This window comes from Spermophilus citellus (assembly GCF_964194105.1).
Source record: "Spermophilus citellus genome assembly, chromosome: 1".
Classification (NCBI taxonomy): domain Eukaryota; kingdom Metazoa; phylum Chordata; class Mammalia; order Rodentia; family Sciuridae; genus Spermophilus; species Spermophilus citellus.
This window is the reverse complement of record NC_138182.1, coordinates 46,621,158-46,646,933: the sequence shown is the minus strand read 5'-3', so window position 1 is coordinate 46,646,933 and position 25,776 is coordinate 46,621,158. Positions and strand designations below refer to the sequence as shown.

The 25,776-nt window shown below is 35.6% G+C and overlaps 1 protein-coding gene across 1 annotated transcript in view; it reads right to left on the bottom strand.

Moving 5' to 3' along the window:
• VWA8 (von Willebrand factor A domain containing 8) overlaps positions 1-25,776 on the bottom strand; it is a 425,268-nt gene that overhangs the window by 112,454 nt on the left and 287,038 nt on the right. Inside the window, exons 36-37 of the mRNA XM_081281141.1 lie at positions 24,847-24,928; positions 20,494-20,698 (exon numbers count right to left, since the gene is read on the bottom strand). Coding sequence (XP_081137267.1) covers positions 20,494-20,698; positions 24,847-24,928 — 287 coding nt within the window. The remainder of the gene's footprint in view (positions 1-20,493; positions 20,699-24,846; positions 24,929-25,776) is intronic.

Below are 25,776 nucleotides of genomic sequence, written 5' to 3'. Positions count from 1 at the left end.
GTGGCAGGTTATAAAATCAACACGCATAAATCAAAGGCATTCCTGTATATCAGCAACAAAACCTCTGAAATGGAAATAAGGAAAACCACTCCATTCACAATATCCTCAAAGAAAATAAGATACTTGGGAATCAACCTAACAAAAGAGGTGAAAGATTTATACAATGAAAACTACAGAACCCTAAAGAGAGAGATAGAAGAAGATCTCAGAAGATGGAAAAATGTACCCTGTTCATGGATAGGCAGAACTAACATCATCAAAATGGCGATATTACCCAAAGTTCTCTACAGGTTTAATGCGATGCCAATCAAAATCCCAACGGCATTTCTTATAGAAATAGACAAAGCAATCATGAAATTCATATGGAAAAACAAAAGACCCAGAATAGCAAAAGCAATTCTAAGCAGGAAGTGTGAATCTGGAGGTATAGCGATACCAGAGGTCAAACTGTAGTACAAAGCAATAGTAACAAAAACAGCATGGTACTGGTACCAAAACAGGCAGGTGGACCAATGGTACAGAATAGAAGACACAGAGACTAATCCACAAAATTACAACTATCTTATATTTGATAAAGGGGCTAAAAGCATGCAATGGAGGAAGGATAGCATCTTCAACAAATGGTGCTGGGAAAATTGGAAATCCATATGCAACAAAATGAAATTGAATCCCTTTCTCTCGCCATCCACAAAAATTAACTCAAAATGGATCAGGGAGCTAGATATCAAATCAGAGACACTGCGTCTGATAGAAGAAAAAGTCGGCTACGATCTACATATTGTGGAGTCGGGCTCCAAATTCCTTAATAGGACACCCATAGCCCAAGTGTTAACAACAAGAATAAAGAAATGGGACTTACTTAAACTAAAAAGTTTTTTTCTCAGCAAGAGAAACAATAAAAGAGGTAAATAGAGAGCCTACATCCTGGGAACAAATTTTTACCCCCCATACCTCCGATAGAGCCCTAATATCCAGAATGTACAAAGAACTCAAAAAATTAAACAATAAGATAACAAATAACCCAATTAACAAATGGGCCAAGGACCTGAACAGACACTTCTCAGAGGAGGACATACAATCAATCAACAAGTACATGAAAAAATGCTCACCATCTCTAGCAATCAGAGAAATGCAAATCAAAACCACCCTAAGATACCATCTCACTCCAATAAGATTGGCAGCCATTATGAGGTCAAACAACAATAAGTGTTGGCGGGGATGTGGGGAAAAGGGTACACTTGTACACTGGTGGTGGGGCTGCAAAATGGTGAGGCCAATTCGGAAAGCAGTATGGAGATTCCTGGGAAAGCTGGGAATGGATCCACCATTTGACCCAGCTATCGCACTTCTAGGACTATTCCCTGAGGACCTTAAAAAAGCGCTCTATAGGAATACGGCTGCATCAATGATTATAGCAGCACAATTCACAATAGCTAGACTGTGGAACCAATCTAGATGCCCCTCAATAGATGAATGGATTAAAAAAATGTGGCATCTATACACAATGGAGTATTATGCAGCACTAAGAAATGACAAAATCATAGAATTTGCAGGGAAATGGATGGCATTAGAGCAGATTATGCTAAGCAAAGCTAGCCAAGCCCTAAAAAACAAATGCCAAATGTCTGCTTTGATATAAAGAGAACAACTAAGAACAGAACAGGAAGGAAGAGCATGAGGAAAAGACTACACTAAACAAAGACGAATGGGGGGAGAGAAACGGAGAGAGAAGCGAAAGCACATGGAAATAGGAGACCTTCAATGATACATAAAATTATAAGAGGTTATGAGGGGCAAGGGGGAGGGAAAAAAAGGGAGAGAATTGAACAACAGCAGGGGAGGTAGAGAGGGAAGATGGGAGGGGAGGGGAGGGGAGGGGGGATAGTAGGGGATAGGAAAGGTAGCAGAATACAACAGTCACTAATATGGCATTATGTAAAAATGTGAATATGTAACAGATGTGATTCTGCAATCTATATTTGGGGTGAAAATGGGAGTTCAAAACACAATTTGAGTCAAATGTATGAAAGATGATATATCATGAGCTATGTAATGCTTTAAATAATCAATAAAAAAAGGAAAAAAAAAGATAAAAAAAAGAACTGAGATTCTAAAGATAACGCCATAGATTAAAAATATGATGACATGACAGGAAAACTTATCCACCAAAAAAATTATTTGTGATGACAAACAAATGTAAATATTGTTGTTCTTTATTTTTTAATTTTTTTTATGCTGGACTAAATCCAGGGCCTTGTGTGTACTAGGCAAGTGCTCAACTCCTGAGCAACATTCCAAGCCCATGTGAGCATACTGGATGTGTAGGCATTAATTACGGCTTGGGACTGCTGGAAGGCTATTCCCTAGTACAGAATTTTCATTGAGATTGTAGTTAATAAAAATTTATTCATATGCTGAGTATCAATGATAATTCACTTTTTAAATGTCACAGTTATTTCATGGGTACACAAACATGGCTGAAATAAAATGCAAATGAAACCACAGAAACAAAGCAGTTTGAAAAAGAAAAGCAACTAAGTGAATGAGATGCCATTTTCCTCTGGGACAGACCAGCCAGTCTAGTTTCCTGCCCCAGCCAGGCTTCTGTTGTGCCCAGCAGCTAAGGGCTTCACCTTTCCATTTTAAATGCATTGCATCTTTCTCTCTAAGAGCCAATGTTTTCTGCTGTTTTTAGATATGAGCAGAAGGCATGGGTGGCTCTGATATTGGGCCGTAGGCTGTAGAAGAAATATGTGTGCTGTGCTCTGCCTGGAATGTGAGCAATAATTATATTGGGGAAGACCATACTCATACCTCCATCTTCCCACCAGAAAATTCTGCAGAGGCTCAAATAAACCAGTTCTAGAAAATCATTTTAACGCCTGTCAGGCCTTGTTTCTTATTATCATTTGAATGTCTGTTCCCTCTAAAACTCCTACTGAAATTTAATTGCCACTGTAACTATATTAAAAAGTCAGATATTTGAGAGATGATTAGGTCCTCAGGATTCTGCCCTCATGTATGGGGCTAGTATTACTATAGTAAAGTAAATTTAGTTCTCTTTTGTCTCTTTGTCATTCAATCTTAGGTGATCTAGGGATAAATAAGGGCACAACCTGGGAATCAGAATTGCTAGACCCTCTGGAGTCTTGATATTGGACTTCCCAGACTCCAGGTCAGTGAGGCAGTAAGTTTCTGTTCTTGAAAAATTATCCAGTCCGTGGAATTCTGTCAAAGGAGTACAAATGGACTAAGATATGTCTATTTAATCACTTGTGTGAAACTTTAATTAAAAATTTTAATTTTGCATATGTATGAACAAAAGAACAAACATTAGTATTATTTTAAAATTCATATTCCTTAAACTGAGGATAGAGATCAGTGGGCAGGAGCAAGATTTGAAAAAATTTCTGGAAAGCTGATCAGTAACAATGTTACTTATCACAACCTTGATATCAACAGGGCACAGAAAGGTGAGTTCTTTTTCTACCTCTCTGGGCAGAAACATATAAGAAGGTGGATGCAGTTAAGAAAGATACCCTTAAAAACAGACCACCAGGGCTGGGAATGTGGCTCAGTGATAGAGCACTTCCCCAGTATGTGCAATGCCCCAGGTTTGATCCCTGGCACCACATACAATTGGGACACAGCAGACAACTTTTCTACAAAGATTATTACTTAAAAAGAAAAACAAAATAAAGTGATTTAACTTCTGTGATTCAACTGCAACCTTGAGGAGAAGCTACATACCTGTAGGACCTATCCTCCAATGAGCAACCTTGTGTCCCATCATCTGTTCCTAGCCCCTAAAGGCAACTGCTAAAGCTCTGCTTACTATGACTTGTGCTATTTACTCCCATATTTTGGAATAATATTTATTTATTATTACTATTATTATTATTGTTATTATTTTATAGTCCTGGGGACTGAATCTAGGGGTATTCTACCAGTGAGCTATATCCCTGTCCCCTTTAATTATTTTATTTTGAGACAGTGTTGCCTTGGGTGACCATGAACTTCAACCTTTCTGCCCTGTCCTCCTGAAGGGATAGGTATGCACCACCGCACCTGGTTTATGTTATCTTTACTTTTCAGACATAATCTATTGACTTCCTACTATGAAAGGTAAGGATTATTTTACCTTTTCACCTCAAATACATATCAATTTTCCTCCTCTCATCTTCCTAATAGAGTGGTATCATAAATAATAAAGATTAATTATTTAACTTGTTACTACATAAGTATGATAGTATGCTTCAGTGTGTAAAGAAATGTGTAATTATATACTACTATATATATTTCCATTAAAATAATACACATTACTATATAATTAATATACTATTTTATATATATTACTACTACATACTTTACTTTTTCATTTTCCTCACTAATCAATGTTCTATTTAAGGACTCTTCATTAATTCATAACTCTATTTTATGTATCTATCTCTAATTGTTCCACAATTCTTCACCAAACCTGTGAGCTCTTCTCATGTCACCAGTCTATCACATTACTAGTTCCTTTCTATTGTTAAAAAAGACATCCAACTGGGCACCATGACACACACCTGTAATCCCAGGGACTTGGGAGTCTGAGGGGGGAGGATGGCAAGTGTGAGGCCAGAGTCAGAAACCTAGTAAGGCCCTAAGCAATTTAGCAAGACTCTGTCTCAAAATGAATGAATGAATGAATGAATGAATGAATGAGTGAACAGGCTGGCTGGAGATCTAACTCAGGATAGAGAACCCCTGGATTCAGTCCCCATACCAGGAAAAAAAATAAGATATCTACTCTTTCTAGACCCTGTGTCTTCCCTCTTCATTTTGGAGAGGTTGTTTCCAGGCCCCCTGCACAGCTAGGACACTCTTTCACTATCTTAATGGGAATTTATTACATTTGCCTCTTTCCTGGTTAAAGCCACTCTTTGTACCCATGTCTTCCTCTTTGTTGGCTACATCCTCTTATTGTATGGTGCGTATTTGAAAATTGGACAGTGTTTTTACAATATTTCCTACCTGCACACACGACTAACAGTGTGCAGCTAGATATAAACTCTAGGTTGGAAATGTTTTTCCCTTTGACTTCTAATGCTGCCAAGAAGGCCAGTGCCATTAGGATTTCTCTCTTTCTCTCTCTCTCTCTCTCTCTCTCTCTCTCTCTCTCTCTCTCTCTCTCTCTTTCTCTCTCTCTCTCTCTCTTTCTTTCCATATATTTTTAGTTGTAGATGGACATAATATCTTTATTTATTTATCTTTATGTGGTGCTGAGATTTGAACCCAGTACCTCACGCATGTAAGGCAAGTGATCTGCCACTGAGCTACAACCCCAGTACTCCCATATTACTCCCATTAGGATTTGAGAGATGATAGTATGGAATTTTCTAGCACATTTTATATGACCTATTTTCCACTGCCTCCAACTTTGAAGATTTCATCATTGCTTTATTATCTATGAGGCTCTAAAATTTCAGGTGGATATACTTTCCCATCTGTTACACTAATACCTGTTGTTCCATAAATTACTTAAATTACTTTTTGTGTGTTTTTCCGCCCTCTTGTTCTCTTCCTAGAGTTCATATTAGATAAAACTTCCCCATCTTCTTTTTTTCTATTTTAACTTTCTTTGTGTTTTGGAAGTGTTCTCTAATATCCAATACCTTATATCAACTTTTCTTAAACTTTTATCACTTTTTAATTTTCTAGAGATCTTCCTTGTCCTTTGAAGATTTCCTACGTTAAAATATTATCCATTTTCAGTTTTTGATTGTAATATATTTTCTTACCTCTCTGAGAATATCAATTGTCCTTTTGTGAAATGTTTTTCTACTATCTGTACCACCCCTATATTTCAAAGTTCTTTTTTTCTGTTTGTTTTGATTCCATACATTGTGTAAGAAGTTACCCATTAATATTTAAAAATTACTTGTAAAAAAAGTGGCTTTTTGCATGAGGGTAGGACTGGTGAACAGGCAAGTCTTTGTAAAGTTTTAGGGAAAGAACTCAATGGTCATCATTATCCAAAGTACACGTATGAAGATACAAATTGGTGTGAACATACTTTTCATACAACCAGAAAATAAAATAAAATAAGAAGATGTTCTATTTAAATCAAAACAGAAAAAATGAAATTTAAAAAATGGTTATTTTCTGCTCCATCTTTCTAAAGCTTTTTCCCTGTATCTGGAACTTGCCAGATGACTTGACTTAATCTCTAAGAGTGTGTTTACATCATATTTAAACTATGTTTTTCAAAAGAATTGACGGGAATTCTGCCTAGAATGTCCAGCAACCTGTATGTATTGCCATTTAATGAATGAATTTTCTCTCACTAATTATTTAGTTTGCTGTAAGCTCTCTGTGGACACAGATAGAAAGATAAATGAAAATTATTCCCTCACAGTGATAAAAGGTAATTAAAGGGTTGCTTAATTTTCTACTACCTTCAGGAAAAATCTCATGACCTTGATAATATGATACAAGATTAATCTCCTGCCTTTTCTCCAGCTTTTGTATACAGTCCTCCCAGTGTATCTAACCAAACTGAGCTGCTTTCTATGATTCCTAAAGTCTCTATCATAATTTCAATTCAATTGCAATACATTTTACTTTTGTTCATATATATTCTTGTCTTGGGCACGTCACTGACCAAAAAGAATTTTGCTAATTTCCTGCCAGGAAGTGTATATGTGTATACACACATACACACACACACACACACACACACACACACACACACACACACCCACAGATGGCAGCTTCCTTGGATCCAAGTAAGGAAAGGGGTAAACTTTATCTGTTCCTTGTATGGTCTCACTCCTGCCCTATCCTAAGCTGTAGGAGTCTCCCTTATAGCTCCTGCCTTTTGTATGGTAGGGGAGAGCCTGCTGTCAAGGAGCACAAGGTAGAGGAGAAAGCCAAGATGCCTAGGCGGCCTCTGTACAGACTTTTGACTAATCTTCCAAATTCTTGTGCCACCCACACATCAATTTCCAGGGCTACCCAGTGCCTTCAAGTCCTAAAGCTAATGAAGGCAAAAATCTAAACAAGAAAAGCGAAGAAACACAGCACCAAATTTGACTTGCTCTTTACTGTTCTCTGGACTTAGGCTCAATGATGTATGTTTTGCTGTGTGTTTTTTAGTCTTCTAATTTGTCTTTAGAATAGGCTAAACACTATAATCCTATGCTGACAATTGTGCTATCATTGATTTCCTGCTTTCCTTCAAGTTGACAAGTTTAGGCAAAGGCCATTTATTCAATTCCTTTTTTGGGCTTGACAAAACTTTCTCCAACAGGATTATAAACAAGGCTTTCATTTTAACACTAGGATAGATGATGAATTATGTAACTCATTGGGTCATGATTTAATGTTGGGTATTTAGGTAACACTGTTTCATTTTAATTTGCTTTGTTTGATATAAGCATTAAAGTATTCTATAGCCCAATATTACCTAAATCCTGTTTCTAATTTTTATTGTTTACTGAGTACCCACTCTGTCCTAGGCATTTATCATATATTTTTTTCTTATATTATCTTTATATTATGATAAGAAAATGAGGTTTTGAAAGAGTAATTCATTTGTCAAAGATCCCATACAATGTTCAAAAGAGATTTGAAACCTGGTATGACCACTCTGAATTTCATGTTCTTAAATAATATGCTATGCTGCTTATGAATAAAAATCATAATTATGTTTGTAAACATAATGATAAGAAAGTTTATTTCTATATTCATTGTGATGTGTTGACTATACATATAATGCACCAAATAATTTCAGCATTGTAAAAATTATAGAGCCATTGAATATGAACCTATTCATTGAATTTGACACCTCAACTTATAGTAGGTATATTCCTGAGTTAATTTACTTTCCTTATATAAGGAAAATTGCCTTAATAAATTTTTCTAAGATTGCCTTTTCATTTATTTATCATTTTTTTTTCTTTTTCTTTTTTTCATTGGTTGCTCAAAACATTACAATGAACCTGACATATCATATATCATACATTTGACTCAAATGGGGTATGAATTCTTATTTTTATTTCGTGTACAGATTGCAGGATCACATTGTTTATACATCTACGTTTCTACATACTGCCATACTAATGTATCATCTTACTCAACAATATGCCTTGGGGATATGGTAACATTCAGAATAATGATCTTAAAGCTTATCATAAGAAGAGAGAGCTAAAATATTTCTGCTGATGATTTGAAAAGAAATTTCTCAAGGTTAGGCCTTTCCTAGAGAGTGAAAGAAAGTTGATATTTCTATTTTTAACCTTAGTTTAAAAGTATATAAAACCCACAATTTTCAAAGTTTATAGGGATGTCAGTCTCCTTGCATTGCCCAAAAGGTTAATGAAAATACAGTTTCCTAAAATCACAAACTTGCTGATTTGCTTGTCTTAAGGAGGTGGTTACTGATTTAATTTTAGTTGTATTTGACAATTTCAGATAATCTTATCAATGGAAGCATTACTTCTGGAAAGAATGCAATATCAAGTGGCAGGTTTTCTTTGTTCTGAAATACAATGGATATAAGAAAGGAGGCCCCTACACATGAACCCAGGGACATCATCTCACTTGAGGACAGACTTCTCTCCAATTCTTGGCTCAAACCAAGCTCCCAGTTCAAGAAGGGCCCTGCACACCTGCAACTGGTACAACTCTAGGCAACTACATTTCCCAGAGACAGCATGACACCATCTAGTCTGTGTTCTCAGTCCTTCCTTCCCTTTTCTTTTCTTTCACCTCTCTCTTCCTATTCACATTCCATTGCCTTGTTTCTCAAAATCCTCGCTCTTAGGTAACTGTCATCATTCTCCTCAGGCAGTTGGTTGATAAAGACTTAATTAACCACTCTCCCAGCGCTGGGCAGCTGCGGCTGAGGGCTGTGGCGGTGGCGGCGAGGGGAAATGGCGGAGACCCTCGCTCCCGCCTTGGCTAATAATTTTTGTGACCCAGATTTAAGCAATAATATATTCACCTGGATTTCCGTGGTTTCATGAATGTCTTCTCTTCTTGGGAAAGGAAGTGAAGAAGCTTTTTAGGTGCATCTGGGGAGATCCAACATGGTGGCGGGTGCGGAGAGATCAAGTCTCTGACCTCTTCAGCTGCGCGGGCATAGGGAGTCGTAAAATGTCTAAATGCTGTTTGCTCAGGATCACCAGGCAATGCTGAGCTGACGTGGATCTGGGGCTAACAGTTTGGGCCTCTCAGAACATACACTGAGCCCGGATCAGCTGCAATCAAGCTCCGGTTCGCCTGCTTCTCGTGACTCAGCACTAACGATCCTGCTGAAACAACTGGTCGGCCCTTCTGAACTTACAGAGGTAAAACCCAACTGAGCCTTCATAGGCAGTGGCCACAGGATTGGAACGGGGCTTGGGAGAGACAGTCAGGACCCACCCGTTGCATTGGTCACCCAGCAAAGGGAACGAAGTTCACCATTTGCATGAGATACCACCACTCCCATCAGTGCTGACAACTGAGGTCTCTTAAACCAGCTACCAGGGGCGTGGCTACCGGAGGGCAAGCAAATTCGCGGGGCGTTCTCAGCCCCAAGCTCTGCAAACTTAGGGTCTGAGGGAGGCAAACAGGGAGAGTGTGCCCAGGCGTTCATGAAAACAGGGCTCCCGGGAGCAGCAGACCTGGCGTGTAGCCAGTATTGTGGTGAGTGTCACAGGTGAGCAGAGACTGGCTTGAGGAAACACAAGAGAAGGCACTAGACACTCAGGATTGGAGACCTGCCCAGTCTGGGAGGAAGAGCTGCTGCACTGTGATTGGTTCCCAACTATTGAGAGGAGAAGCTTGGCCGAGTGGGCACAGCTCCACCTACTGGAAGTGAAGTTAATCGAACTCTATGACTGCATTTATTATTATTATTATTTTTTTTTTTATTTGGGTTTTTTTTCTTTGATTTTCATTTCCTTTTGTTGTTGTTCTTTAACTTTTTAAATGTTTTTAATTTTTTTTATTTTATTATTATTTTTTTAAATTTTAATTTTCATTTGTTTATTATCATTATTATTTTATTTAATTTTTTCTTTCTTTCGTTATTTTCTATTTTTTTCTTTTGTCTTTTCATTTCTTTTCAATTTTCTTATTCCCCCTTCCTTGAATTCTACCTGCCTACTCTCATTCTCTTTAGTGACTTCTTCCCTTCCCTTCTAATATCTTTCCTCCCAAGCATCAAATAAATTTATAAGAGTAAACAGTAACTCAGCAGTCAAACAGAACAAGAAGTAACATGAGCAGCATAAAAAAGAAAGGAAGAAAAGGAGTACAAACAATGAAGGACAGCCTAAATATTCAGGAGGACCTAGAGTCATCAGAAAAATGGTCATATAGAAAGAACTCAAGGAATACCTTAGACAGATGGAATGGAACCTTAAAGAGGATACGAGACAGCAAATCCAAACAGTGAAAGAACATTGAAAATGAATTACACAAACAGATAAAAGAAGAAGTTAAGCATCTTTATCAGGAGATAAGAATTATAAAAAAAATCAAACAAAAATTCTAGAAATGAAGGAAACGATAAACCAAATTAAAAGCTCAATTGAGAGTATCACTAACAGAGTGGAGCAAGTAGAAGCCAGAACGTCAAATAATGAAGACAAAATACATCATCTTGAAAAGAGTCTAGCCAACTCAGATAGGCTGGGAAAAATCACGAGAAAAACATCCAAGAGATATGGGATAACATAAAAAAACCAAACTTACGAGTCACTGGGATAGAGGAAGGTACAGAGATTCAAACCAAGGGAATGAGTAACCTGCTGAATGAAATAATTACAGAAAACTTTCCAGAAATAAAAAAGGAAACGGATATACAAATTGTAGATGCATACAGGACATCGAGCACACAAAATCACAGTAGACCAACGCCAAGACACATTGTTATGAAGATATCCAATATACAGAACACAGAGAAAATATTAAAAGCTACAAGAGAAAGGAGGCAGATTACATTCAGGGGTAAACCAATAAGGTTAAGAACTGATTTTTTATCACAGATGCTGAAAGCGAGAAGATCCTGGAACAACGTATTTCAAACACTGAAAGACAACAGATGCCAACCAAGAATTCTGTATCCAGCAAAATTAAGCTTCAGGTAAGACAACGAAATAAAAATCTTTCATGATAAACAAAAGCTAAAAGAATTTGCAGCCAGAAAACCAGCATTTCAAAGCGTCTTGAGCAAAACACTACACGAGGAAGAAATGAAAATCAACAACCAAATCCATCAGTGGGAAGTGCCTCGGTAATGACAGAGGGCGGGGGGGAAAGCTAATCATGGAGAAACAAACTAAATTTAAAAAAAAGATAAATAATCAAACACGTTTGGCAGTATAAACCATATATCAATAGTAACTCTAAATGTTAATGGCTTAAACTCTCCAATAAAGCAACATAGGCTTGTAACATGGATTAAAAAAACAAATCTAACAATATGTTGCCTCCAGGAGACACATCTGATTGGAAAAGACATACACAGGCTGAAGGTGAAAGGTTGGGAAAAATATACCACGCACACGGTCCTCGTAGGCAAGCAGGGATGGCCATCCTCATATCGAATAAAATCGACTTCAAGACTAAGTTAATCAAAAGGGATAAAGAAGGACATTATATACTGTTAAAAGGAACCATTCACGAACAAGACATAACAATTATCAATATTTATGCACCAAATAATGGTGCTGCGACGTTCATAAAACAAATTCTCCTCAAGTTCAAGAATCAAATAGACCACAACATAATAATTATGGGTGACTACAACACACCTCTCTCACCATTGGACAGATCCTGCAAACAAAAGTTGAATAAAGAAACTATAGAACTCAATATCACAATCAATAACCTAGACTTAACTGACTTATATAGAAAATATCAACCATCATCAAATGGATATACTTTTTTCTCAGCAGCACATGGATCCTTCTCAAAAATAGACCATATAGTATGCCATAGGGCAACCCTCAGTAAATATAAAGGGGTGGCGATAATACCATGCATTTTATCTGATCATAATGGAATGAAACTGGAAATCAATGATAAAAGAAGGAAGGAAAAATCCTACATCACATGGAAAATGAACAATATGTTACTGAATGATCAATGGGTTACAGAAGACATAAAGGAGGAAATCAAAAAATTCTTAGAGATAAATGAAAATACAGACACAACATATCGGAATCCATGGGACACAATGAAAGCAGTTTTAAGAGGGAAATTCATCGCCTGGAGTTCATTCCTCAAAAAAAGGAAAAACCAACAAATAAATGAGCTCACACTTCATCTCAAAGCCCTAGAAAAGGAAGAGCAAAACAACAGCAAATGTAGCAGAAGGCAAGAAATAATTAAAATCAGAGCGGAAATCAACGAAATTGAAACAAAAGAAACAATTGAAAAAATTAACAAAACTAAAAGTTGGTTCTTCGAAAAAATAAATAAGATCCACAGACCCTTAGCGATGCTAACGAAGAGAAGAAGAGAGAGAACTCAAATTACTAACATACGGGATGAAAAAGGCAATATCACAACAGATGCTACAGAAATACAGAAGACAATTAGAAATTATTTTGAAAACCTATATTCCAATAAAATAGAAGATAGTGAAGACATCGATAAATTTCTTAAGTCATAAAATTTGCCCAGACTGAGTCAGGAGAATACACACAATTTAAAGAGACCAATATCAATGGATGAAATAGAAGAAGCAATCAAAAGACTACCAACCAAGAGAATCCCAGGACCGGATGGGTATACAGCGGAGTTTTACAAAACCTTTAAAGAAGAATTAATACCAATACTTTTCAAGTTATTTCAAGAAATAGAAAAAGAGGGAGCTCTGCCAAATTCATTCTATAAGGCCAACATCACCCTGATTCCGAAACCAGACAAAGACACCTCAAAGAAAGAAAACTACAGACCAATATCTCTAATGAACCTAGATGCAAAAATCCTCAATAAAATTCTGGTGATTCGGATACAAAGGCACATCAAAAAAATTGTGCACCATGATCAAGTAGGATTCATCCCTGGGATGCAAGGATGGTTCAATATACGGAAATCAATAAATGTTATTCACCACATCAATAGACTTACAGATAAGAACCATATGATCATCTCGATAGACGTAGAAAAAGCATTCGACAAAGTATAGCATCCCGTTATGTTCAAAACATTAGAAAAACTAGGGATAACAGAAACTTTCCTTGACATTGTAAAATCTATCTATGCTAAGCCTCAGTCTAGCATCATTCTGAATGGAGAAAAATGGAAGGCATTCTCTCTAAAATCTGGAACAAGACAGGGATGCCCTCTATCACCACTTCTATTCAATATAGTTCTCGAAACACTGGCCAGAGCAATTAGATAGATGAAAGAATTTAAAGGCATAAAAATAGGAAAAGAAGAATTTAAAATATCACTATTTGTGGAAGACATGATTCTATACCTAGAAGACCCAAAAGGGTCTACAAAAAAACTACTAGAACTAATAAATGAATTCAGCAAAGTGGCAGGATATAAAATCAACACGCATAATTCAAAGGCATTTCTGTATATCAGCAACAAAACTTCGGAAACGGAAATGAGGAAAAACACTCCATTCACAATATCCTCAAAAAAAAATAAAATACTTGGGAATCAACCTAACAAAAGAGGTGAAAGATTTATACAATGAAAACTACAGAACCCTAAAAAGAGAAGTAGAAGAAGATCTTAGAAGATGGAAAAATATACCCTGTTCATTGATAGGCCAAACTAACATCATCAAAATGGCGATATTACTAAAAGCTCTCTATAGGTTTAATGCAATGCCAATCAAAATCCCAACAGCATTTCTTGTAGAAATAGATAAAGCAATCATGAAATTCATATGGAAAAATAAAAGACCCAGAATAGCAAAAGCAATTCTAAGCAGGAAGTTTGAATCAGGCGGTATAGCGATACCAGATTTCAAACTATATTACAGAGCAATAGTAACAAAAACAGCATAGTACTGGTACCAAAACAGGCGGGTGGACCAATGGTACAGAATAGAGGACACAGAGACTAATCCACAAAGCTACAACTATCTTATATTTGATAAAGGAGCTAAAAGCATGCAATGGAGGAAGGATAGCATCTTCAACAAATGGTGTTGGGAAAACTGGAAATCTATATGCAACAAAATGAAACTGAATCCCCTCCTCTCGCCATGCACAAAAGTCAACTCAAATTGGATCAAGGAACTAGATATCAAATCAGAGACTCTGCGTCTGATAGAAGAAAAAGTTGGCTCCGATCTACATATTGTGGCGTCGGGCTCCAAATTCCTTAATAGGACACCCATAGCACAAGAGTTAATAACAAGAATCAAGAAATGGGACTTACTTAAACTGAAAAGTTTTTTCACAGCAAGAGAAACAATAAGAGAGGTAAATAGGGAGCCTACATCATGGGAACAAATTTTTACTCCTCACACTTCAGATAGAGCCCTAATATCCAGAGTATACAAAGAACTCAAAAAATTAGACAATAAGATAACAAATAACCCAATCAACAAATGGGCCAAGGACCTGAACAGACACTTCTCAGAGGAGGACATACAATCAATCAACAAGTACATGAAAAAATGCTCAACATCTCTAGCAGTCAGAGAAATACAAATCAAAACCACCCTAAGATACCATCTCACTCCAGTAAGATTGGCAGCCATTATAAAGTCAAACAACAACAAGTGCTGGCGAGGATGTGGGGAAAAGGGTATTCTGGTACATTGCTGGTGGGACTGCAAATTGGTGCGGCCAATTTGGAAAGCAGTTTGGAGATTCCTGGGAAAGCTTGGAATGGAACCACCATTTGACCCAGCTATTGCCCTTCTGGGACTATTCCCTGAAGACCTTAAAAGAGCGTACTACAGGGATACTGCCACATCGATGTTCATAGCAGCACAATTCACAATTGCTAGACTGTGTAACCAACCCAGATGACCTTCAATAGATGAATGGATAAAAAAAATGTGGCATTTATACACCATGGAGTATTACGCAACACTAAAAAATGACAAAATCATGGAATTTGCAGGGAAATGGATGGCACTAGAGCAGATTATGCTTAGTGAAGCTAGCCAATCCCTAAAAAACAAATATCAAATGTCTTCTTTGATATAATGAGAGCAACTAAGAACAGAGCAGGGAGGAATAGCAGGAAGAAAAGATTAACATTAAACAGAGACATGAGGTGGGAGGGAAAGGGAGAGAAGAGGGAAATTGCATGGAAACGAAGGGAGACCCTCATTGTTATACAAAATTACATATAAGAGGTTGTGAGGGGAATTGGAAAATATACAAGGAGAGAAATGAATTACAGTAGTTGGGGTAGAGAGAGAAGATGGGAAAAAAAAAGACTTAAGCCAGTGGCATGCGGGAGCCAAATTGTACCAGCTTGTGAGAGATAACTGCTCAATATTCAGGAATTTTACAAGCAAACTTTCAAATTTTTGTAGCTAGTCATCAGCCTTGGAGGAAATGCTTATACCCAGGAAATCGGCATCGTTAACATTCCCTACTGGCCTGTGAGGAGCTGGCTTATCTGCACACCACTGGGTATTACACTGCCCAGGGGACTTGCAGTCTTAGTGGGTACTCTTGAAAACCTTAAACATTCAAAACGAACTTCCATTTCTGAGATTTCTCAGAAACAGGGAATATTTTCTAACAGGGGTAAGTGATAAAAATAATAGAGACACTGCCAAGGGTTACCATATAGGAACACCCCTAGATCATCTTGGTCCAAGTTGGCTCTACAGATACATATCACTAGGTGATATGGCAGGAAAAGGTCAGAAAGGCAATGCCTTTCTGGATCAAGAAAGATTCCCAAAGATACATGTACGTGTAACCATTATATAAAACAATTCTGTAACACTGACCTGCTGAGACAGACTGTTTTCCCATTACTGACTAAAAGAAAGAATGAAGCATGCTTTCCAAGAGAGTACCATGCTTCTTGCACCACCACAAAGGATGTGGAGGTCACTCAGTCTGTGCACTGAAAAACTAAATTTACTGAATGCCAATTAAATAATCTAATGATTTGTAAAACTGAAAATAGGTCTTAATATTCTACTGAGATCTTCAAAAGTCAAAACTTCTGGACTAGTGGCTGAAGAAAGGCCAACCTTTGTTACCTAAGTTGCATTGAACTGCACTTATTCATAGCCCCGGAATATTTTCCTTAAAAGAGGGAATGGATCAATGGTGCTTAATATAAATTAGTCATCTTTTCCATGTATTTCTTTCCATGCTTCTCTAAGAATTGATTGTATGCTAACTCTGTACCAGTCACTGTCATGGCTATACACAAGAACATTTAAGTTGTAGTCCTACATTGTGTTTCAGAAGATTCTGTGCATTTCAAAAATAGATGGTGAAGGAAGTACTACTGAAAGCCCTCATAGAGATCCTACCAGTAATATACAGAGAAATCACTTTCTGATTTGCTCACTATAATTAGAAAATGACATTTGAAAGTTATAACCTTTTTCCTTTTTGGTCCCACAATAAAAGTCATCAAAAGCCTTTGAAAGTATATGATTTTATTTCTAAGGAAAAATGTGATGTAGCTTTATTAGCATTCTTGAGAGGATCATAAATGTAAGAAATTAAAAATATACTTTATAGAGAACACCATGAAATATAGCAAGAAAAATTTTGGTTTATAATTAACCCATGTTTCTGAAAATATAGAGTCTCATTTTAATAAATATGGATTTTAAATAATGGGTTCTAGGAACTACAGTTGTAGTAACACTTTGATTTATTTTTATAGTTGTTTACTATTGGAAAAACACATGTTCCTGTCAAAGCACATCAAATTAATGAACATATTTTATATGCAGAGCTCAATAAATATCCTCTTGCAAGCTGTACTCATTTAAAAAATATAACAATGAATTCATTAAAAAACAAAAATTCAATGGGTTGGGGTTGTGACACAGCAGTAGAGTGCTCGCCTAGCACGGGCAAGGCCCTGGGTTCAATCCTCAGCACCACATAAGAATAAATAAATTAATTAAATATGTTGTGTCCAACTACAACTAAAAAATAAATATTAAAAAATTCAAATCAACAATGGGTTCAAAGGTAATACCTCTGGAAGGCCGAAATACAGCAAAGATAGAAAGGGCAAAGGTAAAGCATGTAACTGTACTCTTTGTCTAAATGTGGGCAGTTTGTTTGCTACTCTACAGAGCAATCAGGGAAAGTTGAGGGTTAATTCCTGACAAATAGCTTAGTAGACTGTTTGCCCAGCCTTCTCTGTTGATCCAAAGGAGCATCTCCAACTCCAGAGGAATCTTACAACACAGAAGTGAGTAGACCTCCCATGCAGGGGTCCTAGTGCTGACACAGACTGCTGGAATGCAAAGCAGGTCTTTCCCTTCTGATGATGTAAGTCCATTTGGCCACTAGATGGAGATCAGGTTACTCTGCCAGTGACTAAAGTGGCTTGCAGGCAGCAAATGGAAGTAGGATACCAAGAACCTATTCTCTTTTTTCACCATTTCTATGAAAGGCATTTTTCAAGCTCCCAAATCAGAAGCACACCTATATAGAATAAAGAATTTATAAATGAGGCTCCTTAAAAGATCAAACAGGAAGGGAACTGTAAAAGGCAATTATTATTATTATTATCTGGATTGATTTTTATTTATGTTGTATAATCTATAATATGAACTGGCTTAAGTAAGATCAATTAAGTATCCTTTCTCCTCATTACCAAGAGATTTGAGAAAAAGTTAATAAAATGGCAGATTATTTGGACAAGACAATTCTTCCTGTTCACTTAAACAATAAAGATGTATGCTCATAATTTGTTTCTCAGTTTGAGTATACACACACACACACACACACACACACACACACGCACACACACATATCTGTATTATATATGTGTATATATTTTTATATCAGCCAAAATGTATTAAGCAATCTTAGAAGTAGGAGGAGAATATTAGCAAACATCTATTCTAGTTTTCCAAGTGAAACTATCATTTCATTCTGAATTATATAACTTTATTACTAAATTTCTTATTTCTGTTATATTTGAATCTTGAGCTAGAGATATAAAGTTATAATATTTCCAAGTCATGTTTGATTTAGGGAAAATTCAGGTATTTGCACTGTACAATGTAGACAAATATTTGAGTATTCTTTTTTTAAAGTTTTTTTTTTTTTTGTAGTTGTAGATGGACATAATACATTTATTTATTTATTTATTTATTTATTTATTTATTTATTTATTTATTTATTTATTTATTTTTTATGTGGTGCTGAGAACCAAACCCAGTGCCTCACACATGCTAGGTGAGTGCTTTACCACTGAGCTACAACCCCAGCCCCATATATGAGTATTCTTGAGAGATTAGATATTATAATTGCTTCTAACTTAATAACTATATATTTACATATATTCATATTCATTCAATAAATACTGCTGTGGGTACATTAAAGCATAAAGTGAATAATTTGTGACAGTTCAAAAACATTCCGTTTGTTATCAAACAGCTTCAATTACCAGTGAAATTTAGTACATAGAAGTGTGAGCATAAACAAAGATATTTATTGTTGTGTACCAATCACCAAGCCAGACTCTGGGAAAATTAAAATTCACAATATAAATAGAGTTATATAACTGAATTATATAACTTTATTACTAAATTTTTCTTATTTCTGTTTTATCTGAATCTTGATCTAGAAATATAAAGTTATAATATTTCTAAGTAATGTTTGATTTAGGGAAGAGAAGAGTTACATGGTTAAAATAATGAATACTGTGGTGAACATACTTGTTCCCAGGAAGAGAAGAGTTACATGGTTAAAACATAAATATGGATAAATTTTTGTAAAATCATGAGTAGAAGTCTTTTTAAAAAAAGTTCTTTTGAGAAAAAATAAAATCATTAATTTAAGTCACAAAGATTTGACCACAGGAAAAATATCACCTTTGATTTTTAAAACATATGTATTTATTATTTTTATAACACTAGTATTTATTATTGGGTGCCAATGACAGAGAAGAAACTAATGCTTGGAATAATAATAAAAAAAAAACAGAACCATAAGTAATTAGTTTTCTAAATATTATTATGGATAGTAATCAACATTCATCTGCTGCTGTAATAGATCCATTTTGCATTTAATGACATGTTTATTTTAAGTAATACATTTGTTTTAACTTGATTAAATTAATAAATTTATGTCCCTTCAAAAGGATTGTGGTTGCTAGCCTAAGTTTGGTTTGAGATTTTCAAAATATTCCTATAAAACTTTTAAGAATCTTGGGCTGAAGTTGTGGGTCAGCGGTAGAGCACTCGCCTTGCACATGCGAGACGCTGGGTTCGATCCTCAGCACCACATAAAAATAAATAAGTGAAATAAAGGTATTGTATCCAACTACAACTAAAAATAAAGAAATATTTTTTAAAAAGAATCTAAGAAAAATATGTATTATTCATTTACAAATATATTTATTTCTCTTTTAAGGAAAAATCCCAAAGTAATCTCATACAATAGTAATTACTAACCAATTATTCATGGAATACTTGGTTGAAATGTCTTATCTTGTTAGATAGAAACCTAGCTTCCTTTTTTTATTTTTTTTTTGTACTGGGGATTGAATTCAGGAGTTCTTTACCATCGAGCAACATCATCCTCTTAATTTTCATTTTTAATTTTTAGACAGGTCTCACTGAGGCTGGCCTCCAACTTGTAATTCTCCTACCTCAGCTTTCTGACTAGCTAAGATCACAGCTATTCACCAACGTGCCCCTTCCTACCTTCCTTTTTGTTAGATAAGAATGAAATATAAACAAAGAAGTTTTGTCCTGAAGATTAAATAAATTTCAAAAAAAATTTATTATAAGCTTTAGTATGTATGAGTATACTGCCTTCCTCATTGTTATAATTCATTCCAGACAACAACTAGACCAGGTGCCCTGAGTCATTTCTAGAGTCACTGGGTTTCCTTTTGCTCTGGTGGCCTGTTCCCATATTTCTTTTCCACAGTAGTGTAATTTCTACTGGTCACTGCTAAATTTGCATTATCTGGAAATAAGGAAGTTGTTAAAAACTATTGGGTGAATATTTTGCTAACCTTCTAGAAATTTAGGCTTATAAGAATATGCTGTCAGATCCTCAATGTTATGAGTTCAAATTTATTTTAGTTATTTTAGCAAGTATATTTGAGTTGTTGAGCCAAAATTTTTCCTGATTGTGGCATCTAGAATGAAATTTATACCTGAATCCTCACCTTTAAGAGGTAAGTTAGGGGCTATGGTTGTGGCTCAGTGGTAGAGAGTTTGCCTAGCAAGTGTGAAGCACTGGGTTCGATCCTCAGTACCGCATAAAAATAAATAAATAAAATAAAGGTATTGTGTCCTTCTACAATGAAGAAAAAACAAACAAACAAAAAAAGGAGGTAAGTTAATTTAAGTAGTACCTGCATATGTCTGTCACCTTCTTGCCCAATCATGTTTCTCCATTCCATGAGTGATCGCTGCAGATGTTCAAGTCCAGTTTCCCAAAGCCTGATGTGACCTCCCATATCAACAGTAACAACGCCACGTTTGTCCCACTCTGCCAGCAGTGCATCTGTGTCCGAAATAGTAGATAGCCATGTAGTATATGGTGAGAGAGATTCTGAACTGAAAAAGGAAAAACAAAAACCAAAGATGAGAAACATTAAAAATAAAGGAGTTGAGTGATATTTTATATGTGTATTATTCTTTCCTGTTTAAAAAGTATGTTCACCACATTATTTATTATTTTATACCTGACTCTTCCCTACTTCACAGCATAAGAAGGTTACAAAGGTATGTGTTATGACCAAATGAGACATTGAACATACTGAGTTTTTAATCCTGAGGCAGAACAAAAATTAATTTAACAAGGATTTTGAAGGAAAAGTGTTAATAATTAATTATAATATATTGCTTATTGACAGTCTAAGTAATGAAGCTAGTTAAAAGTGATTTCAGTTCACTAAACTTGTGATAAAGATTTTTTATGGACTAATTGTGTCCTCCAAATCTATATGTTGAAGACCTAACCCTCAATGTGATGGCATCGGGAGGTCTTTGGGTAGTAATTAAATTCAGAGAAGATCTTGAGGGTAGAACCGCCAAGATAGGATTGTCCCTTTAAAAAGAGACCAGAGGGCTTGTGCTTTCTCTCCACAACTCTGCCCCACTCATGCATCATGCTGAGATACAATTAAGAAGGCAGTCACTTGTAAGAGCACCCTTATCAGGAGCCAAACTAGATGGCACCTTGTCTTGGACTTTCCCAGCTTCCAGACTGTGAGAAATAAATGTTTATCACTTAAGCCACCTATTATAGTTATAGCAGCCTGCACTAAGCCAGAACTCTAATTGTAGGTACATTAAAAGATCAGATACTGCCAGTAGTGCATGCCTGTAATCCCAGTTGGGGAGACAGAGGCAGGAGGATTCCAAGTTCAACTTAGTGAGGCCCTATGCAACTTAATAAGGCCCTATCTCAAAATGAAAAATAGAATGGGTTGGAGATGTGGCTCAGTGGTTAAGCATCCCTGGGTTCTATCCCCAGTAACCAAAAAAAAAAAAAAAAAAAAAAACCTTAAGAAACAAAAAACAATAACAGATCCATTGGTAAAGAACAAAAATACAGCCATTTATTGGTTATTAACATTGTCTAATATTCATGGATACCAGATGACACTAGCAACTCACTCTCAGGAAGAAAGGAACTCCACATCAACTCATCCCTCCTACACCTGCATTGGTGACCCTCACTATTCAAAGGTCTCATATCAATGCTGAAACCAATGTTTTATTTAAGGATTTCAATTTCATTTGTATTTCCTGATTTAGAAAGTGAAATTTATCTGTAACAAGGAATTTATATACTTCTTGTATTATATCTCATATTTATTTCCTTTATTACATATTTCTAATATATATATAATTTTTTTGGAATACAACTTTTATCTGTATAAGTCAACTGTATACTTCCTTTAAGAATAGCTTTCATATACAAGTTACACAGATCATAAATTCCAAATACTACTGTTGACTTTTTAAACACAAATGATATATTCTGTATGAAATAAAATAGCTTAAAGGGACGGTTTGATCCGATAAGAAACACAATAAACTAACAATGTGGTTTTTGGAAACCACAAAAACATTATACATGAAGTAAATTCTATGTTAAAGAATAAATCAAGACGATTTTGCTGTTTTTTCAGTATGCCTCAGTTGATACTGAACACACAGAAACCAAGAACAGCTACTCTTGGAATGCAGATGTTTCAGGGAATGTTTACATGATGAAGGGAACAGTAGAATGGGAACAGGTATTTCAAAATTATTTTATAGGACCTCTAGAGGACTTAAATAAAGTAACCACTGATATGCTGTAGGATTTATTTCACGGTGCTCTCTCAAAGGTATTTGGTTAGGAAAAAATAGTAGTTACAGACGATGAAATAAAGAGCTATTCAGGAATAATGAAATCTATTCATGTGAAATTATGATGTTTGACATTCTGCCAAGAACACTGATGTTATATGATACTATTGAGCATTGTATCTATTTGTTGTCCCTCCTTGTCTCTCTACCATAAAACTTTAAATTTAGAGGAACAATTTCTTTAATAATAAGAAAAAGGAAGTACTGAAGAAATCTAAACTTACTACATTTTGCACATCAGGTCCAGAACTTCTTCAATTCTTTTTTATTTTTTAACAAAAATGCATGTTTTCTTTTACATAATTGAATGAAAACACAGAATTATAGTGGAATGAAGCTTAGATTTATATACAGTCATATATGAGAGTTGGGCAGTATCATTTTACAAAGGCAAAGAGATAATACAAAAAATTTGTAGAATTAACGCATGAGGGCAAAAGTGGCACATTCATTTGGACTTGTAGTTACATTATATTTTTATTGTACTTTATGATTTGAAATTGGCCATCAAATGGAAACTTCCTAATATCTGGCAGAATGCTAAATTTAAGCAACTAGCAAAACCCCTGAAATCTAGATAGGTCATTCCCTTGTATTATATACATGCAAACAAAAACAAATAGCAATAGTTAATCTCAACAGAAAGCCAGGATATACTGACAATGAAACATACTCTAAATTACATGGCACATGAATTATGGCTAGTCTAAATTAAGATATGCTGTAAGTATTGCTAGATTTCATAGACTTAGAAGAAAAATGAAATATAAAATATCTCATTACAGTTTTTATTTTGAATACATGTCAAAATAATAATATGGTTTAAATAAAAGGTATTATTAAATTTAATTTCACCTGTTTCTTTTTAATGTTTATTATGGCTATAAGAAATATAAAATTACATTTATGATTTGCATTATATTTCCACTGGACAGCAACACTCTAAATGAATGAATTATGGTGCCCAGCTACTACATGGCTGTACACACAACTGCTCTTCCAGAAGTTCTTCTCATTGTAGGTAGAACATGTAGCTCAAACAGAAAATTAAAAAACACCAAAATAAAAAGCTCTTGAGGGAGAAAGTCAGAGAAGTATTGGAAAAAATTATCAGTGCTTTAAAATGATTTTTAAAAGTATATTACTTGTTTTTGTTAAATGGACTAGATAAGCATACAACTAAGGTGGAATAAGGAATTTCTTCAAATGTCTAAAAGTCATTTTCCATTAAACCAACACATTAACATGTTGCAAGAAATCACATATGTTGAAACAAGTAAATCTATTTCTTTGAATAATGATTTTATGTTGTATATGTTTTGAATCTGATTAAAGGGTCCTAAGAAATGCAATTGTTATTGCCGAGTTATTTTGTATTGTCATACTGAGCTATTTTTTTCTGTGGGTTAGAAGAGGAGAAAGAAAGGACGCCTGGTGATGTTTTGGGTGATTGTGAGATTCCACTGTTCCTGTCCTTCCTCTGATATTAGTGGGTCTCCAGGGTCCTCTGAGATTTCAGGCAAGGTTTTACCCTCTGTTAGAGCTCAGTTGCATATGGGAAAGCACAGGAGGGGAGTCAATCTTATCTAGATCAAAGTAGAGTAGAAAGATAAGAGGAATCAGGCTTTGGTGGCAGAGATGGTGGCAGTCAAGAAAGGAAAAAATGAGCAACCTAGGCTACATAGAACAAACAGTTGCAAGCTTATTAGCTCAAGAGAGAGACAAGGCATGGATATGCTCAGAAAAGGCTACAGGTGAGGATACCAATGTTCTTCAGGGCAGAGACAAGTAATTACTCTTTCTGTATCCTGAGCCTAGCTAGTTTAAAGGCTTCACTTCAATGACTGGTCAATAATAAAAGCAGTGAATGGTAATCAGTTTCATTCTAAATCTCTGGGAATCCTTTGGCTACTGTGTGGCCTTCATAACTGCACACAGTAATATACTTAGAAACAATATTAAATAAATGCTGTTTAAATTCCTTCAACATTTTGAATGCATTTCCTTCAGAAAACTAATACATAAAGTTAATAAGTATTAACATTTTTGCAATACTAACAATGCTATTTCTGGTTTAGAAAAAACTGAGCATTAGAACGGATCAAACAAAAGAGAACAAAGGCTAGAAGCGTGTTAGACTTATACCTACGTAAAATGTTCCAAATATTTGAATATTTTTCCAAAACAAAAATAAACATACCAGTAAAACATGCAGAAGAAAGGTAAGATACAAACCAACTGTTAAGTGGGAACAGGAGGGAAAGCTTTCATTTAAGGAAGCAAAAAATAGTTCACTCATTTTTATGACATATCAAGCTAAGAACAAAGGTGCAATGGGTTACCTGGGAATAGGGATATATCGAAGTTTTTTTGAGTGCAGATCAGTGACTTCTATATAACCAGCTGTCTGTGGGGGTGTAACACCTGCAAACAAGTCACGACATGAAACAAGTATTAATGACTGCCTGATACCAAAGCATGACCCCAAGAATGCTTGATTGTTGATAAAAGCAGAATGAAGTTACCACTATCCTACAAAAGAACTGTGGGACCTACTTGAAAAGGTACTGGGCAAGTCCAGCTCTCAAAGCTAGACTTAAAATTATGGAGAAACACAAAGATTGTCAAGTAGAAGCATAGTAGGTAGTGATTTACTGTCAGAAAAAATACCCTGTCCTTTTCTTCATGATCTTTGATAGCATTCCAATATGGTCGATTTTTTAGCATAGTTATTTAAAAAATATTTAATCATTTGAATTCTGTTTCCCTTCTTAGGAAGTCACAACAATGCCTAACAGGAGACAGTATAAAGTGGTAGAATTTAGTATCTGTTTTGCAATCAGACTGATCTGGTGAGCAGTTCTGGCTGTAATACTTCCTAGCTGTTGGTAAAAATATCTACATCTTTGGGGTCTGCTTTCTCATTTGTAAAATAGAGATAATAATAGCATCCGTGCATCATAAGCATTATTTTGAGGATGAGATGAAATGAATAAATGCAAAGCATCTAATTAGTAGTAGCTCAGCATATAGTATCTGTCATTATTAGGGTTCTGCAAAATAGAAGGTGAGATGAGGATGGGGCAGGGAAGTAAGGACTTTGGATCATGAAGAGTATACAAAGTTTGGGGTAGGAAAAGACAAAGATATGGCGGCTAGGGCCTGTAACTGAAATTTTGGGATTGCTCTCCCAGAAAATTCCATGGCTTTCTGACGTCTATTCCACAGCTCCAAATACCTCTGCCTCCCTCAAAGCACTACCTGTCATTAGT